Source organism: Malurus melanocephalus, unplaced genomic scaffold, assembly GCF_030028575.1.
Source record: "Malurus melanocephalus ecotype Western Australia unplaced genomic scaffold, MMel_1.1 scaffold_17, whole genome shotgun sequence".
Lineage (NCBI taxonomy): Eukaryota > Metazoa > Chordata > Aves > Passeriformes > Maluridae > Malurus > Malurus melanocephalus.
In genome coordinates, this window is record NW_026623249.1 from 761,841 (window position 1) to 781,504 (window position 19,664).

General features: G+C 37.9%; 1 protein-coding gene across 2 annotated transcripts in view; it reads right to left on the reverse strand.

The window, feature by feature from the left end:
• Nucleotides 1-19,664, reverse strand: part of FGD6 (FYVE, RhoGEF and PH domain containing 6) — a 70,738-nt gene that overhangs the window by 6,918 nt on the left and 44,156 nt on the right. For both annotated transcript variants that reach the window (XM_057386975.1, XM_057386967.1), the window contains exons 9-18: nt 14,718-14,768; nt 11,690-11,748; nt 11,486-11,557; nt 10,926-10,994; nt 9,261-9,344; nt 8,032-8,111; nt 3,938-4,040; nt 3,298-3,444; nt 2,310-2,412; nt 280-407 (exon numbers count right to left, since the gene is read on the reverse strand). In XM_057386975.1, coding sequence (XP_057242958.1) covers nt 280-407; nt 2,310-2,412; nt 3,298-3,444; nt 3,938-4,040; nt 8,032-8,111; nt 9,261-9,344; nt 10,926-10,994; nt 11,486-11,557; nt 11,690-11,748; nt 14,718-14,768 — 896 coding nt within the window. The remainder of the gene's footprint in view (nt 1-279; nt 408-2,309; nt 2,413-3,297; nt 3,445-3,937; nt 4,041-8,031; nt 8,112-9,260; nt 9,345-10,925; nt 10,995-11,485; nt 11,558-11,689; nt 11,749-14,717; nt 14,769-19,664) is intronic.

The window sequence follows — 19,664 nt, forward strand, 5'->3', positions numbered from 1 at the left end:
ACAGAGGTAAATCACAATTCAGGAAAATACAGAGAAGCAAGAAAGAAATTACAATTTCAACTATCTCTGAATCACAATCTCAAGGGTGTTTATGCAGTTTACACCCTGCTTCATAGTTATGTCCCTGCCTATTTAAAACTAAGGTCCAAACCACAGTTAGAGACACATTTTGACTTTTGATTCCAGATAAGATGGTTAAAATAAGGATTTTTTTATCTACTCTTAATATTGATGATATAATACCATYAAAGCACTACTTTTGATCAACTAAACACTTACTTCTTTGAGGGCTGCAGGAATTTTTTTCTGCTTTCTTCCAGAGGGAATACTTTGTAATACGGTAGACAAGGCACTTGATGGAGATTTATGGYTGACTGGAGATCCACTCTTAGGAATGCGCTGATTATCTAAAAAGCACAGGATGAATAGATCATTTTCATATCACAGATGACTAAACACAGGCAATTCATTCTTGGACTTTTCTTCTTAAAAACAGCTGGCATTTTTATTCAGATTACAGTTTACAATAGTAACACCTAATCACACTATTGAACTTTTCATTGTTAACAACACCAGGAGTTAGCATCCCCCAAATCACAATCATACTAAAAAAAAAACAAAACAGGAAGTTTAAACAAATTGGTCTTGCTTGTTTTCAAAGTCAGTTTTCTTGGTGTTGAACTGCCTTTGCTCATAAAGAGGGTGAAAATTAAAAATCTTAAAAATCGCACCAAATTTTTACAGCTGTCCTCTACATTGTCTGTACTTTATCTCTGTCTTTCAATTCTCTACATCTGTTAACTTCTCAGCCTTATTCAATAGGGATGCTCCTCTTCCAGCACACACACTTCTGGATGTTAACATCTCCCAGAATGTGCTATCTTTTTTGACTGACACAGGCAGATACTTCATCTCCCTTGGAAGACTTCTGCAACACTTCACTCCTTCAAATGCCCTTTTTCTAGCAACACCTACTGCTACTTTACAGCCGTGCCTGGAATGAGTAGTTTCGTTAGTTCTGCTTCTAGAGTTGTCCCTGAACTCGATGAGGCTCTGAAATAATGAGCAGAAGAGGAGAGCAATGGGATTGCCAGCTGTACCGCACCTGCTCCCCAGCCCTTTCCCCAGATACAGGCAGCATCAATTGCCTGCAGCACAGCAGCCTCTAGTGCCCAGCGCAGACATTTGCAGGTAGTTCAGACAACGGCCTTCACCCTTACGGCAGGCTCCCGCTGTCATTTCCAGGGTTATTCATGCTGCTTTCCACATCTCCATGAGAAATGTTAGCACCAGCGTCCTGGGATCTATAGCTTTATTATTTCACCGGGCATCACGGAGCTCCTGATACCCTAGAGAGCTTGTGTCGCACTGGAGCTTCCGCCAAGCAAAATGCAGCAAGCCCTTTCAGTCTCTACAGCTCATTTGCATACTTTATACTAGACTATTTTAACTTAATTCAGAGCAAGTCTTGTGAGATGGGACTGGATTCTCACCTCACTGGGAGGTGCTTCCATTAATTTTATTTTTTTTTTCTGCATGATATSAAGCTTCTTCAAAGGGATGTATTTGTTTTCTCTAGCTGAGGATACTGACCCTGGACCTCCCCTCTAAGCAAATGTTATTGCCATTAGGCTATCCAACYATTGCTTTCCACTAGGCATCACATTCTCTTTCAATGAAAACTGCTGTAGCTGTGGTGTTCTATGTTGAATTCCATGTTGTCAGTGTTCAGTAGGCAAAGGTTATGAATTTGCTTTCAGGACTGAGGTACAGGTATGCCAAATCCTTGCATTTCATATGAACTGAAGCTTGAGGCTGAAGAGACTCAGTTTCAGAAAGATTAAGGCCTATGTCTCTACGGATCCCCAAAATTCAGCAATCTCAGCAGCCTAGCTGGCAAAAATGAAGTTTACAGGCATAAAGTAACTGAGTGTAAAACCGCACATGAACCCACTTGGAGGTCAGCGTAAGCTGCAAGGACTCTAATTTACACATATACCCTGTGATTAATGAAAAGCAATGTAATACTTGTTATCTCAAAAGGAAAGGAGCGTGTCATTACCATAGGGTAAAGGAATACATGTTTCTGGAAAGCAAGAGCCAATGTATTGCAAATTAATTTCTTAGTTTACTCCACAGTAAAGTTTCGCATCTTAATTTACTCCAAGTTTGGCATCTTAGAATCTCAGATACCTATCATTTTTCAGAAGCAGAATTAAGTGCCTGAACCCAGCAGTAAAAATGAGGCACAGACATACCATGTTAATAAAGGCCACAAAATTAAGACAGTTTATGAAGGTTTTCTTTACCTTGCTTTTGTAGCTCCCTGAAACAATGATCACATACTCTTGCTGGCTGGTTTTTCATATAGTCTAAGCCATGTTTGTTTGATGAACAAGCCTGACAGACAATCTGGAAACAAATAAAAGCATTCTGGTACATGATGTGCACCTGTGAATCACCAAATACCCAAAGATGTTTGCTTCAGCTCAATTAAGCCCATAGCAGAACCTGAAACAGGCACTAATTTACAGTGCAAATGGTTTAAGATCTTGGCTTTTTCCTGTGTCTTTATGTTCAACATGCTGCCCCTTTCCTCCTCTAAATGATAAAAATTTAAGTATTAAAAAATAATTAGTGAATTGCATGAGTCAGTAAGCCAATGTTAACAATCCATGAAAAACAGAACAAGCCAACTATCTTACCAAACTGTTTAAACCCTATTTTTTTTTAGGAATAGCTAAAAAGCCATTATTCTCTTGGTGATTTCTCCACAACACAGATGTCTCAACTACATTGAGTTCTAATTTTGTATTCTTACTGGATTAAAACAAGAAAGATAAAGATTTATTAGATATACTTTCCATAAGTGTAAACTATAAACCAAGGCTGGTTTATACTATACTTTCCATAAGTCTAAACTATAAACCAAGGTACTAACTTAAAAATCATCATTACCTTATGAAAATTAGTGAGGAAGATATTTTTTAATTTCAGCTAACATTAAGGGGGTATTATGTAATTGCAAAAGTAACCATAAATGGCACTCCAAAACAGCAAAAATAAATAACATGTAGCAGATTGAATATTGAACACTGCTCTGGCATAACACCTGTCCAAAAMCCCCAAAACCCAATCCCCAAACCGCAACCCCCAACATATTGGCTCTAACCCACATAATGATGTGTCATAGAACAGTGTTACTTAAAAGAATAGTTGGGGTGATGAGGCTCCACCTGAATCTCACACAAGGAATCTGAATGACTGACCGAAGAGGTAACCACAAAATCACCCAACCTTTCCACATGCCCTGCAGTGGTGCCTTCTCCATGTCAGAGTGAATTCACTAGTACAGATCATGCACATCGTGGCTCTCGTGTCAGGGATCCAGATCGGAGCCTTTGATCCCAGGGGACTATCTTCTTCCTGTTTCTCTGGATCTGCCTGAGAGAGCATAGGCACAACATCATTACATTCAGTCAGGAGAAATAAGACTAGTATTCATCCGTGATTACAGGATCATGCTAATGGTGTTRGAAAGCCTTCTCTGATAAACTGCCATGGTCTTAAATGTTATCTGCTATTTCATCAGTGGCCATTATAATGCAAGCCTGACAATAGAGATGCATTTAATGACTTTAAAGCTTTACCAGCCTACTTGTATCAATAGCTGSTTTATTTTAAAATCTTTTAATTTCATCTTTCTGTTCACAAGACTACAGGGAGAACTGTGAAAGCCGATTTGGTTTATTGTCAAGAAAATAGTTCTAAATTTCTGAAGTAGATAACTTTACAAAATATTCTATTCTACCATGAGTTCAATTATGTATCATCCTGCTTTATTATTCATCRTAGAATACCTCTTGTTTCTCTAAACACTTGTAAGGAAACTTTATATTCAAAAATGGAACAAACCAACAAAAATGGTGTGATATACCTCTTCAAGACTTTTGCTTGGATTAAATGTGATTCTCTTTTTTGTATATTCTTCAATTGACTTGGAGATAGCTTCTAACCACTCATCTCTCTCTGTAGCAGAACTGTTGGAGTAAAAACACAAAAAAGCAATTTATTATTTTTAACATCATTTAAAACATAAGAAGCAAGTGTTGATTAGAATTCCATTAGCTTTACCGCACATTGGCATAACTCTATGGCAATTTCAGTTTATAGAYCATCTACAACTGCAACTGAAACTGGCACTGATTTTTAGACTTTTGCATGGTGTTAGTTCCTTATGTTGACTAATACTAAAAAATATTTCTGTGTCTTTTGCTATCATGTCAGGAGGATTCCCTCCTTCCCTTTCCTTTTTCCAAAATCCCAGTGATTCTTTAAAAGGCTTGTCTGTCATTGCTTCCCCCTCCTCCCTGGACCCATGAAYAGCCTGAATAATACTCATTTAAATGACGCTCCCAGAATAAAGGCATGGGCCTTCCCCCTTGAAGGTAACCTGAAACGTCAATAAACCTTCTTTCTCYCCACTTCCTTCTGTCTCAGAGTGCACATTATAACCCTTCACAGGGTTATACCTAACCCTGAGAAACTCCAAGCTTCTGTCAGATAAAAACGCATGGCCTCTATTCCTGCCTTGTACTCCTAACTATTAGTTCCTAGCAGGTCATGCTACCTTCAAGGCTCTTTTTTTTTCCTAAAACATTTTCATTGGATAATCTAACTCAAAGAGATAAACAGGTAAGTTTATTCCGTCTCTTTATCCTACAGATGGTGGATCACTAATCAAGTACAAGGAAAGTATCAGGACGAAGTGGYACGGCATGAGGAGTGCCTGGCATGGTATACTGGATTATGTACAGCACCAAAGCACCCTCTCTGGCCATGGGCACACCACTATTTTAATAACTCTATGCTGCTCACACAGGAAGCCTGTGAGACACATGCAAAAAAAAAAAAATCTAGTATACACAGCAACAAAATCAGAACAGAAAGAGAGGAAATAAGATACATTCAAGGGCAAAGCAATGTATTAGTGCCTATCCCAATATCTCACACTCCAAGTGGAACGTTTTGTTCATTCTATTTACCTTTGCTTCCTCATCCAGAAAGAACAACTGGTCTGCATTAACTGTAATATTCATAACGCTAATCAACTCGTTGAGCTTTTTCAAAATCTGGTTACATTTACTTAGATTTCTTTAACTGTATTAGTTAATTAAATTTAAAGTTGGCACACATTTTGGAGATTAAGCACCACCATCATCCCAGTCATGTGGCAATTGCTCTGAAAGGAGTGGTTTGCACAATGAGCTACAGACTTACACACTAATATTCCACTAGGAAGCTTGTGCTTGGTAGGTTTGCTAGTGGTAGCCTTTAGRATTGTTTACAAACTTTCAGAACTTTGGAGCAAAGGTGGTGCCTCTGGCAACTGAACTGATATAATGGTTTGCTGCAGCAAAATAGGCAGTTTTTTCAGCTGTCATTCCCAGCCCACCCCCACAGCTGCCCAGTCCCACCACTTCCCTGGCTGCAAAGACAGTATTTGTTGCATCCTTCCAAGAGTGACATTGTTTACTAAAATTGCAGGGGTTTCTTGGGTTTCAAAAACATAATTCTTTTTATTTATTTATTCAAGATTTAACATAACAGTAGAAAGCTTCAGATGGACTGGAGAGAACCCTAGCAATGACTACTGCTCTCAAGTGCGTGTGCTGGGGGCACACATCACAGCTCTCAGTGGAGCTAAACAGCTCAGTGGCCCAGGAGGGTGCTCAGAAGTGTGTCCCTCTTGTTTCCAGGATCAGAGCCTTAGAGCACCTCTCCCAGTTGAGTCAGCCTTGTCTGACTGTCCTTAGGATAGGAGGAGATGAAGCTCTATCTGCCTGGGGTAGCTCTTCATCAGCCTTATTGAGGGGCCAGACCATGTCAGGCTGGCATAACTATGGTATGTCTGTTGTTTCCAGGAGCAAAGCTTTACTTCTATACAGTGCTGCATCATGCAGATGCACTAATTTGTTTTTCTGATGAWGAGATTTCTAGTACAACACTGCATTGACCTATGAAAAGCAATTCACATTCCTACAGATACTCCAGGAAAACTGAAACTTCAACCCAGACYACATAAAGCAGAATACTCATGCAGTCAGTAAAACTAAACCTGAAGTGACAAAGGCTCTTGTCAAGGCATTAATCTATATCTCTGTTATTAACTGGCTTACTTTTTATTACTAGAAATTTTTCACCAGCTTATTTTTTCACTTTCCTGTTTCTGCTCGAAGGATCATTTTAGAATTTCTTCTTTGGTATATACTCCACTCCACTCCATAATGCTTATTATTTGAAAAAAAAAAAAAACCACAGAAGTGAAATTTATCTCCAGTGCCTTTAAGATTAATTTGAACAGTTTGGAAGATTTTTTTTACCATATAGGACCCAATAAGCTGTTAGAATGAGGCATCATTCAAAGGCAGATGCAGCCTGGGTTGACAAGATACAAATTCTCTTCACATTTAGAATATTTATCAATAGGAACAACATAGTTCATTAGGAAAAATAAAGGCAAGCACCTATTGCTAGGAGTGTTTTCCAGTTGCTTCCCTCCTACACCACAACAGGCCCAGTTCTGGTGACAGACTGGAAATAATCTCAAAACTGTCATTTACATCTGGGGCCTCCAGCACCTCCTTCATGCCATGCAGATGCAACCTCTCTCTGTCACTGTTGTGTAACTTAGGGCTCTCGCACACACATAGCTTCCAGGAAGTATAAAAATAACAGAGCTGAATGCTCGCCAGAGATGCAACATCAACAACATTAAAACAAAACAAAAAAAAAAAAAGCAAATTGTAGCAGCCTTAATTGGTAATATCATGTTAATTCCAGCAATTTCAAGGTTAAGACAAAAACATATCACAAACTATGCCAAATTTGATGAGAATGTTGTATATAAGGGTGCTTCTCTATGGACCAGCACATCTTTCCCAGGAGTTGCTTTTAATCTACCATTTACTCACTTCATCAAAAAAGACTAGTCTATCCTGTTTTGTAGAAAATAGGTAGCTCGTATTTTAAAATGATAATACTTTCAGAAGTTCCAATTATTTTTTACATTTTTAAAATAACTGATTTAAAAGGGAAACTCTGTTTCAAGTCAAGCAGAAATAAATCTATCTCCATGCCATCTCCTGAATGCCTTTATGTGTCTGTGTGACATCCAGTCACCAAGGCACCTAAGCAGCACAGACCTGTTCACATTACACTGGAGCAGAATCATACCCTTAACTGTGAAATGCATTTTTTTTTCCCCAGTGTGCGGAAGACTTATAAGAAACATTTAAATTTGTTGAAGAAATACAGAATTACTCTTTTCACGTGTGTTGTTATAAATAACTACTGCTCAGACAATTGAGCTACTTCCTTTGGCTTCTTTGACAATRTTAACCTTGGTCAACCTGCCAGCTACAGATACTGCTATCCTTGTTCATTCTCATGTCACTATTTACAAGGTCACATAAAAAGCAGCAGTCTGCTCTTGCTCAGCTTTGCTAAATAAAAGAGAAAACATGTCTTTCTTAATTGGTATCAACACTGTCACAAATGTCAGAATATATAAAACTTCAACTCAAACACTGTAAAAACAACATTTCATAAAACCAGGCCTTTGCTAAAGGCATCTCAGTGAAGGTGACCAGAGCTGCCTGGGCTCAGTGACTATGTATCATTTGCTGTTACATAGAGAATTTGGTAACATAGGGCATATCAGTAATTACATAAGAACAAAAAAATACTGAAGAGCAAAGCTTAAAATTAATTAAATTGAAACCTTCTCAAGGAAAGGCAGGGCAAGGGTAATATTTCAATTTATTTGAAGTTTCTGGAAGTGTACCTAAGGGGAAAAAGAGGAGCCAAACAATGGTTTTATTCACTCTGATTTACTCATTCCTTCTATTCTGTAATCACTCTAGCCAAGAGTAACTTTTCATTACATTAAGTGCAAAACAAGCTCTAAAAAGCTAGTGTGGACTGCTTGAAATCAGAGTTCTAAAGTCATTGTTCATTTGACAGACTTACCTCGCTGAAAGAATGAAGGATCTCTCTACACTTTCAATGTTCAGTTCATTCTGATATGCTTCCTGGGTTGGCTTCTTAACCTTCAGCCGAGAGAGAAAACTTCACATTCAAACTCAAATGGTACTTATGTTATTGCCTTAATTTTGATTCCTGWAAAATCTCTGACTTTTTTTTTTGCAGAAGTGATACATTAAGAAGAAAATACTCAGAAGTAGGAAGTCATAGTCCCAGTAGGCAATCCAGAAGGCCCAGCTACACTCAGATTACATGCACCCCATCCTTTTATTTCACTGAAACCCTCACAAAAACACTGGAGATGTACAGGGGAATGAAGCTCAAGAGCTGTCAGACATCTTCCAGGCATGYTTCCCCAAGCACCTCCTGCAACTTGGCAAAAGAAGGCACTGCTGCTGCAGGACAAGATGTAGCTCACTGGTGTACCACAGAGCAGGCAAGGGCTGCACTGCCCTGTTGATCCTTCTCAGCTACCAAACCTCAAACATAAGGGGGCTTTAAAGACAAGAGTGGGTCTGAGACACTGTAAGACATCTGCTGGCAAATGAGATTTTGTAGCTCTGGCTGTGAAACTTTGGACCTGAGTGCCAGATCTGTACTGCAACTGGACGGTGATTTTTTCTGACAGGACTGGAGACAATGAGTCCCAAGGCAATGATTTGCTGTTCTCATTAACTGCCAAGTCAATGACTGAGCCATTCTATGGGGGGGGGGTGTGTGTGTGTGTCCCTTTTCATTACCTAGAGGGGCTCAGGGCTTAACTTTGATGCTTTTCACACASGCTCAGGAGGAAAAGCTGTATCTTCCCTCACAGTTAACAAATCTCTATAAACTACAGAGAATTGATCCTCCTGGAGTTTAACAGGCAAAGATGCCTCATCYATGTATATGGTCAATAAAAAAGCAATTAAAAGGCAAAAGTGAGGCAGTCTAAAAATACAATACAAAAAACAAGGAGGCAGACTATTTCAGAGTAGGGCAACACTTGGTGAAACCCAGCCATGATGATCCTGTGGCAACAGGGTTTTTTTAAGGGAAACCTAGATAGCAATCCCACAGGCCATACTAYGCAAAAAAAATTAAGCCTGTAGGATTGCTTTGGAACATAAGCATATTTATTATCTTTTGCCAACACTAAACAGTTGTGTTTTCAAAATTTGAACGCCTGAATTTAAGTAGACTTGGAGAAAGCCTCCCTTTAACAAGTGACTCACCTTCATTCCAGCCARTGACAGCATGTTGTTGAGTTTGTACATCCCTGATTGAACTGGAGTAGTATACAACAGGGCATCATTGAACTGCAATACAGAATACTTTTTATGACTAAAGATTGTTAAAAGATAGATAATTTCAGTTGCATTTTACTCAAAGTACAGAGCTCCTAYAGCACTGAGATAACTGTCCAGAAGGACATCCTCTACTTCCTATTATTCCACTTAGAATCCAAGAAACGTTTTCAAGTATGAATTTAGATAACAATAGGTATCTATTTATGTCCTTCTTGTGTAAATATACCTCTGGCATGTGGGTAAACAGTGTATGCATGTCAAAGAACAGGCTGTSAAAAGGGACAAAAATGCTTCTCGTGTACACAGGTATATAATACAGCAAACTACTTTAAAAGGATGTTAGAATTAACCATTCAAATAAATCAAAGTAATCCAGAAACTAGGAGATAGCAGAATGGATTAACAATTTATGATCGTAAGGACAAACTTAACCATAACTTTTGAATTTTACCAGTTGAAAGTGCATCTACTTTTTATTTTTAGAGGCTTGGATTCATTTGGTGCATTTAACTGCACAGTTAAAAAGTTTTTGTATTTTCTGTGCTCTTCAACACATGGATCCAAACTTCCAAATTTACTGCACATAAACAAACACCAAAACCAGAAGTATCTCTAAAGTTTTTGCTATGCAGTTCTTTGCAAAATAACAAAATGTTTCAGGAGCCTTACTAAACCTGCACATGATAAATGGAAAAACCACTGTGTGTAATGTTATAAACACTAGCCTGTACCATTTATATGTAAAAAAACCCCAAACCAAACAAATCCCTTGCCCCAAAAMCAAAACAAACAAAAWCCAAGACAGAGACACTGAAATTAGCAATATCTGGTATGAGAAAGTTCAGCTTGAGATAGCATCAGATTTTTGAGGGTATTTCCATAACTGATATAATACATAGTCCAGGACTGCCTAGAGAAATATTTCTTCATACTACAGTAGCATCARGACAGAATTCAGTCAGGACTGTGGAGCAATAATGCCATAAATTACAGGATAACAGCTGCTTTACTGTCTAAATAGAAGAGATAAACAAAAGGTTCRAGTGGAAACAGAAACTTTAGAGATACACAGAAGTTTCAAAACAAAGCATAGYAGAGACAGGAAGAGAAGCCAGCACTTAACTTCTACTCAATGCTCTGCTCAGGATGCACATGGACTCCAGCAATGGGAAGAGTGGTAGTGGGGGTGGTGGGATGCAAGAAGAGGAGGGAGATGGGGAGGAAGGAGAAAAGCAAAGGAAGGGTGCAGTAGCAGCAACRAGAGTTCTATGATTTAAGATTTGGTACAGCTAAGAGGGATAAAGGAACTCTGATACCTTCTGCAGTACCACAAATAATGTCTTCCCATGAAAGCTCTCAGATTTCAAATGAGCATTGTTCAAAATAGTACATTTTAATGACAAATGGTTTTCTATTGAAATCATGCATATGCCACAGACAATATCGCTAAATGAGAACTGACTAAATAGAACAGCAATAATTAGTAACTTTTTCTACTACCTGCAGTTATTATTTATGTTTTAAGTGTAATGTGTTAACCATTTGAAATTATACTATATTAGACACAGAGCAACATACACAGCATCTTACCAGGAAAAACATTCGTGGCTGCATGACCTTCCGTGACAGCTTCATCAGTGTTCCCTCTTTCAAAAAGACCTAGTAAATTAAAACAAGAAATGCAAAATCTCATTTTGGGGCACAAATCATGCAAATGAGGTGTCTTTTTCACAATTATCATGATTGTGATTATTATTACTACACTAGAAGTGATGCAGAAGTTTTGGGATTCAAGGTTCCCTTTCTGAGAAAAGCTGTTTATCCTTAGGTTTCCCTAAAAGTGAGTGTGGATGACTGCATTACAGTTTTTCATGCTGCCCTTGAAACCATGACAAGACTAAGCTTGAGGACAAAAACCTACCTGCAAGATCTGGCAAGGAATCATACTCTAAAAATTCTAATTTTCATCAGTTAAATATCTAAAACCACACCCCATGTATGGAGAGGCAGTATTCATTTGACTGTTGGAACCAAATAATGAAATGATAGATCAATTTTCTTCTTGGTACATTCCAGCATTGGCCTTTGCTTGCATATCACCTCTGCTGCATTCTCAGTGCAATCTGCTGAATGCCATGTGGGGCACCTACCCTTCCTGGCTGTACGATCTCATGGTGTCCATTTAAACTGTACTGGATCTGCATAAGTTTCTGGAAGTTATCCTATGGGGAAAAAAGCAGAAGGAAAGTATTTGCCCTTGCACTCATTACTTTTTTTAAGGAAAAAATAAAAAAAAAAGAGAGAGAGAAAAAAAACCCCTTCAATCAGCCAGCTTCATAAGGCAAAATACTTACTCCCTGCTTCATGATGTCATTGGCATGGTTTGCAACTTCTATGACAACAGCTAAAGCATCTGAAAGATGAAAGAATGGTGTTTTGGTTAAATAGACCAGATAGCATTGGTACAATGTAAAGCAGATACCATACTCCATTTCCACTTCTTTCCAAGACTGAAGGTCCTTATTGTACACTCACTGCATTCATGAACACTTCCCATAAATCCCCAAGTCTTTGGATCATGGTTTATTAAGTGTGCCCTAGCAAGTAACTGCTTCAACCAACAGTGTCAATCATTTCTTACAGTTACTCAAAACAGACCACAACCAAAATTAAATTCYGGTTTCTCACACAACAAATTACTTGCTCTACTTACAGCAGAAGAGTTAACAGCATTTGAATAGAGACTGTGTAGAGACTAAGCTTTAGCCATTTTACCCAAATGCTATCAGTGCTAGTCATGGAAGATCACCTAGAACAATTATACAGAACTTTGCCATTTCTTTCTTCTGCCTTTAGTTTTGCTGTACCTCAAGATAATAGCAAAGTTCAAATTTCTAAACTTCAAAATTGTAATACCAGAAGAAAAAAAAAACCTGAAAAAAAAGTTASCAAATATTTGTAACAATATTATTATTAAGCAATTTTATTAAATATGGATATTTAATAACCAGCAATTCCTTCTCAAACATATGCTAAGCTGTAAGTGCAAAATTCAGTTCTATGAAATGATTATGTGAACACAGTGAGTGTTCAGTCCAAGGATCCATCCCATACAATGATCTTATCCAAACTTAAGCAGAAAAAAAGACATTTAACTGAAGGCAGAAAAACTGTTCTGATAAAATGTAATCTCTATAGCATTTAGTGCCTTCTGAGTAATTGAATTACAGTCAAGCACTTCAAAGAAAGGAATGCATTTGGTTAAAAGTCCACAGGCAAACCTACCAAGCCAGGTTAAATCAAAGCCTTGATATTTTTTCCTATATAATCATCAGAATATTAAGGGAAGTATATGTGTTCTACAGTACTACTGTTGAGTCACATTCAGAAAGGAAGTATGTTAAATATAGAGCTTTCTGAACTCACAGCCATATAAAAAATGAAACAGATGTGGACAAAAGCTCCTCCTAAGCCAACTGAAGGAGAATTTTTGTACAAGATTGCCATGAACTGAGGCAATGTAAGCAAAGAGTCAAACAGCTAAAATAGATAGCATATATCAAGCATTTGATCAAAATTTAAGTTTAGATATACATGTCATGGTATCAAACAAGCCTGCTGAAAAATAGCTGGTGGTCTCTTACTAGGAAATGTTAGAGCTGCTTCAGGCAAAACACTCCCCAGCTCCCACCCATATGAAACAAGATGAAGGGAAATTTGGCTAAATTCACAAAGACAGGAATTGAGTACCTTATTCTTTCYGTTACACTTTCTTTCATCTCTTAGTTACTATACTTATTAAAACCTTAAATTTTATTCATGGACTTCAAGAAAGATTGAGGAATTTCAGAGAAAATGATAAAATTTGCTGGCTATTGAAGGGAAAGTTCCAGGATCTCAGGACTCCTTATACAGCCAAGACTAAATGAATCCAAACAACAACATAAAATAATCTATAGAGTCAAAGTCTGTAAACAATAAAGTGCTTTTTGGCAASAAAGAGCATTCCACAATACCACCTAGCTGAAGTAATATATTCAAATGAAGATCAACATGAAGAACTGTGCTATTTGGTTTCTTTATCCAAGAGTACTAATCATAACAAAACCTAGTCTGCCTCTCCACTCCACCCCTCACTCTCAGCCTCTGCAGTGGAATTAAACAACTAAGCAAAGTCAGAACTAAGTTAAGCTTATTTATTWCAAGAAAGATCTTAGTGAGTAAAGATTAAATTTTGTTTTCCTATCCAGATTCTATGATTGATTATYAAATATGTCAAATGTCAAATTAACACTTAGTTGTTGTTATAATTTAGCTTCAGCTTTTATCTCTGATGTAAGAAGGCACAGAAAACACTGTGAAACTACAGAAAACAGAGAAGATGGAGAAACCACAAAAAATGTCAAGTATATATTTAGGTTGCTCTCTTTTCAAGTAGTCATCTATTTAATATACAGTGCAAGTATTTTGTTCACACCCATAAGAAGTGCAAGATGAACTTTTCTATCTCTTAAAGAGCCATAAGTTAAAATATTTTTGCTTGTATCTTCAACATACTCAAATATGTGAATAAATATATATATWTTAGGCCAATTAGACATATTTCACAGTGTCGTATCAGCAGACAAATGAAACTTGGCTCAGTGCATTGAAGGCACTCATTTACTGAAGTTCATTCAATTACATCTGCATGACCCTCCGTAAGGTAATGGACTTGCACAAATGTGACAGGATCTCAYGCAAATGAAATGGAAACTGGGAGCRTTTTTGGTACTGCTGAGGTACACACTGAGGAAGGAAACAGCCTGAATGTGCATTATATTGATATGCTCAAGTAAAACCACCTTAATCCTGCACTACTATGAAATGTATGGTCCTGTCCTTTCCATCACCAGCAATTCCTTCTCATTTCTTCTGTTCTTTCTCCCCACTTGCAGACAAACTTGCGTCAGTCACTTGTGTTTGTGCAGCTTCTGGCAAGTCAAACTGGAGAACTCCTCAGGTTAAATATTACCTATGGCAGCTCCTTGATCTTGTTCACTTCTGCCACATGGATGCTTGTCCTAGCACAAAGAGAGAGGAGGAGGCCGAAAAGGCTCATAGCTGAAGAGAGCAGGCTGCCTATTACAAAAAGCCCAAAATATCTGTTTAAACTGCCTGTGGAACTTCACTCTTCTCTCTTGGTTTCAGCTCAAGGGTGAGCTGATATGACTGCCAGCTCCAAATGTTTTTGAAACACAGGCTTGCAATCTTTTAGTATCTCTGCTGAGAAACTTAGGACTGAATAGAAAAATATTTCTATAACTGATTTAGCATTTTGCATGCATTTAAAATCTGGAAACACTAGTAAATAAGTTGTTATTTCTTTAAAGAGACATTTACCTTGAGTATCCCTATAGTCTGCAGACTCTTCTAAAAGATTCTTTAAATAATCTGTATAAAGAAAAAATAATACAGAAATAGTTCTGTTAAATAAATAAACAACACCAGAAAGCAGTAAATCCCACCCTTTTTTTTTTGGAAATCTGCTTTTCAGATTACTTCATCTACAAAGATCTACTACCTAATCTTTTAAATCTGTTGAAGTAATAAAAAAGTGAAAAGTAGCATTTCCATAGTGAAAGTATATCAACAAAGAGATAGGTTACTGAAAAAATGGTCTTCACCATCGAAAAATGATATATTATATACATTATTCAGAAAAAATGAACAAGTGAAAAATTAGTACATACTTGTGATCATTCACATTTAAGCCAATGCGAAAACTTGAAGAGAATCTGTAAGGATATTTGTCTGATCTCCTAACTATCTATAAGAGTTTATAATAAAAGCAGTCCATTACAGAAGAGCTGATTTTGATTAATATTTTTCAATAATATAAAATAGCATACTTCCCTCCATGTTCAAATACGCGTTTTCTGTTTCCAGTGATACATGTGGTTCAGCCACGAGATGGCACCCTCAATCCATTAAACCCTTGATAGTTTTAAAACCTATTTTACTTCGCTAAAATGAACTCCAAGTGCATGACTACACAAGAAAACATCCCCCCACCCCGAGTTTTCATTCCCTGGTAGAGTGCCTACTTCATCAAAAATTGCAATACCCTGTCTAAGTTTAATATGTGTCCTCASTAAAATGTCAGCCATCTATTCTCTATATAGAATATATGCTACAACTTTGAACTCCTTAAAATGAAAGGAAACCAAAACAGAAACATTCCAAGAGAAATACACTAGATTGATAAAAGCAATAAATACTGATTTATAATTACCTTTAAAACGAAGCATTAAGATTCTGGCAGATCTACTGAAAACTAATTGCATATAATGCAGCAAACATTGAATTTTAGCTTCTCAGTTGTACAAGTTTCATGTAGGAGTGAAATAACTCCCATATGCTTTCCCTACCCAAATTAATTGTTTCATTCAAAAAGGATCAGGAGCCAGTTGTTCCTGCCTTCGTAAGATGTCTAGCTTCATGCGTGCCCCTCAGAGACCATTCAGTGCATTGTAATCTTTTCCTTATGCACACAATTAAAGGGGAATTATGAAATGTGTTTCTGCAGTGGAATTGCTAGGAAGAGTCAGAGAACTTGTCACAGTTAATGAAAGCTGTGAGAAAAACAGAACTACAGGGACAGGAACATTTGGCACTGACATTTTATTGCTTGGCAGGGACTTAAAGGAGGATCCAAGAGAGAAACATGAAGAGCAGGTTGGGGTGCAGAAAGAGGAACCGGCTGGGAGACGGGGAGGGAGCTGTAGGAAGCCTGTTTGGCTGAGCCTTGGGAACACTCCCAGCTTTCTGCTCTCCTCAGAGTTCTGTCTGACCATTAGCAGGCCGTGGTTAACATGTGATCTTTTAAGTCTGACACAGCACCAAAACTTCTCCTACTGTACTCCATCAATACTGCATCCTTCATGTCCCTCAAAATCTTGTGCTGTAGTAGCTACCACACATTCCAATGAAATATTTAGGTAGACACATATTCCATTAAAAATTAAAAAGTTAATATTGTTTCACTTGGCTTATACTGGTAAGAAGCTTGTATGAGAGAAAAAAAATTAACAGAAGGTAATTTGAAAGAAACTGAGAATAGTTCACACCAGGTTTAACTTGGTTTAACCTGGAGGCTCCTATCACAGATATAAMACAAGTTGCCCTCTCCTGCCCTGCCTCAGGACAAGTGGTCTCTCCTGTTGGTGAGGCAGAGAACTCAACCATGTTGCTGAGGCAGAGCACTCTTCGGACTCCACCATAAACAGACTAAAGCTTTATGATTGCAACTTGATCTTCAGTGGGGCCAGCACAAAAGACTCCAGTGGGAACCTCCCAGTATAAAAACTGAATCCCAACATAAAAAAGGCTCCCAAACCACACACTCACCTCTACAGGCTGGGAACAAGAGGTAAGGTGGGCATAATTTTCTCATCTGCAAATGTACAGCTGGCATCTAACACATTGTCCCTARTACATGGAGACATCCAATTTAACATCCAAAGTAATTGCAGTGGAAACATAAAGCCAGAGACCTAAGATRGGCACTAATTATTTCTTGTCATATTCATGCTTTATAACATGTTTCCCAAAACACCACCACTCAAAACCATTTTTGGATAGGTATTTTCTATCATTTTAAATTATATAATCTCTGAATAGAAGAGGGAATATCAGAGATTTTAACATAACTGCATTCATTTAAAAATCCTGATAAAGTTATAAATAGGTAGTTTTCATCTCAGTACTCTCTTTATCTGGTAAGTGGACCTCAGTTCACAGCTAAAACTCATCTTCAGAGAAGCAYCAGAATAGATATTTTTAGTCTCTTCTGTGAATACACACAGGAAATTCTGTGCTTACAACAGCTTTCTGGAAGTACTGCCGTCAACTATACAGAGAAACTTCACAGATATGAAAAATGTTACAATAAAAAATTTGCAAAAATATTCCTAGATTAAATTAATATAGAAGTCAAATATTAAGGTGAAATGGTATCTATTGTCTTTGCAAWGTAAAAAAAAAATCCCCTCTGAAATATGCTTTTGTTGTTCAGACTAGAAAGACTTAGTCATACCTGCAGAAATCCTTAATTCTGTTGGATACCCCAAAACACAGCAAAATCAACATAAAAACACACTAGTACTGGTTTTGTGATGAAAATTTCCTTATGCATACTTTTACCTGACAGCAGCTCCAATTCTCTCTTCCTACTTGGTGGGGGCAGTGGCTATCACTTCTTCTGCTTAAAATTATCTTCTATGTCATTAAGTACTTTTTGTCTTGGGTTATCTAATGTAGTTAAATTAAATTCAAAGCAATTTTTCCACAACATGTATTTCCAACCTGCAAAGCCGTAGAGTGCAAAAAGGCTTGTTTTTCCTCCCACTCAGCCTCCCCTCACTATAACCCAGTTAAGGATAATAAAAGACACCCTCTGTCATCCTTATGTTGTGAAAAGGAGGAGAGAGACTTATCCTATGTCAATCAAGAGCCTGTTCATATTGCACTCTCTTAAGTCATCTACTCAAATCAGAGGTTTTTGGGAGAAGAGAATCACCTTTCCTTCATTTCTGATAGAAATCAGAGGCCTCTAATTAACCTTCCCATAAGCTAGCTAATATTTACTGYATAGAGCTCAGGGCCAGTATGTGAAGGAGCGGAAGTCCATTTACTGGACTGGAGAAGCTGTATAATTAAAGAGAAGCACTGCTGAGCCCTGCCTCTACTTGGCTCATTTATGACTCCACCTGCTCCTGCTTTTGTCAGCACAAAAGTAACTYGAAAGCACAGCAACAATCTTGTGATGTGACCAAGTAGCAGCAGGTTACCAGTACAAAGCTCTCCCACTGACACACAGAACATCTAAATAGGAAGAAATCCCTGCTGAYTCATGCCTAACAGCTTCATTTCCTGGATTATTTTCATTTTGCTGCTCTCGCCCTCCTCCCCACAGACTCCCCTGTCTCCAGCCTGGGCAGCTGCTCCATTGCTACATCTCGCCCAATGCAACAATAGGTACAAATATTTTGCATGTCCTCCAGATGTTCATACAGCACAAGTTTATAGAGGCATTGCTTAATATTACATGGAGCTGTTGGAAGGTAACTAAGCAGATGGGTCATTCACGATACATGGAAGAGTCAGAACTTAAGGACATCATACATGCATGATAGATTGAACAGGCTGAAAATGAAACAGATCCAAAATAATTCTCCAACCCCAGCAYAATTAAATTCTTGGCCTGATCTTTTTTATTGCTCACATAGAACAAAAGAGAATTATTTTTCTAAATTTGCTACCAGCATGGCAATCCCATTCCTTTCAACAGCATTTGCAGGTGCAGACTGAAGTCCACAACAAGCCTCAGCAGCAGCGGATGAGGCTTTTTTCAGGCCTAAAACAGTCTGGCCCAGCCACCAGGACAGCTAATCATCACAAGGAATTGCCCTTCAACATATGAGTTTTGTTTCAGTGTCATCCATGTCTGACATCTCTTGCTCTGCTGTATTGGCAATAGGATTTTCTCCATCCTGAACCTCTGTTGAGCTAAACTTTGTTTCAATTAAAATCTTTGAACTTACCCAAAGCTCTGATGATATTGAAGTGTATAATAAGCTATACCAAGCCCTRAATCAATACCCTTTTAAAATAAACCAACTCTTCAAACACCATTTTATGGTTTGATTTTATCAATTAAGTATCATTAAGATTTTCCCCTATAAAGTATTCAATGTAATAAGGAGTTCTCCCCCTTTTTTCAACGCCTTAAGTTTAATAAGATGATTAAATTGAAAAAAGTTAATGCTAGTAACTTGGTAACTGSTCTATAACACTTAAATCTGTGTCTGCCACAGCATCAGCACCACTAGTTTAAGTACTTGCTGGGGAAATACCAATGAACTGCTACAGAGCCAAAAAGAAAGGTCACAGAGCATTTTATTTTGCAGTTACTACATAAACAAATGCTATTTTTAAATAGCTCATCAAGAACCAATGGCTCTCCAAAACAATGCCTTAAGTATTTCCAAATCGTTAAGGAAGCCATCCCCCTCTTACAACAAACACATCTCAAAATACCTCACAAGGAGGCCTCTGTCACTGCCCTCCCTTTACAGACAAAAAAAAAAAAAATCAACCCTGCATCATGGAGATGACTTGCTCATGGTCACCCAAACATGCCAATGCCAGAGCAGGGTACAGAGACCAGGTGTCCTAGTTTCAAATCAGCTTCTCAGCTGGCCCTGGTAACAAGTCTTAAGCTCTTACTAATGTGCACTAAAAATGTGTTTTGCCTTTAAAAGAGAATGCATTCTGCAGGCAACATTT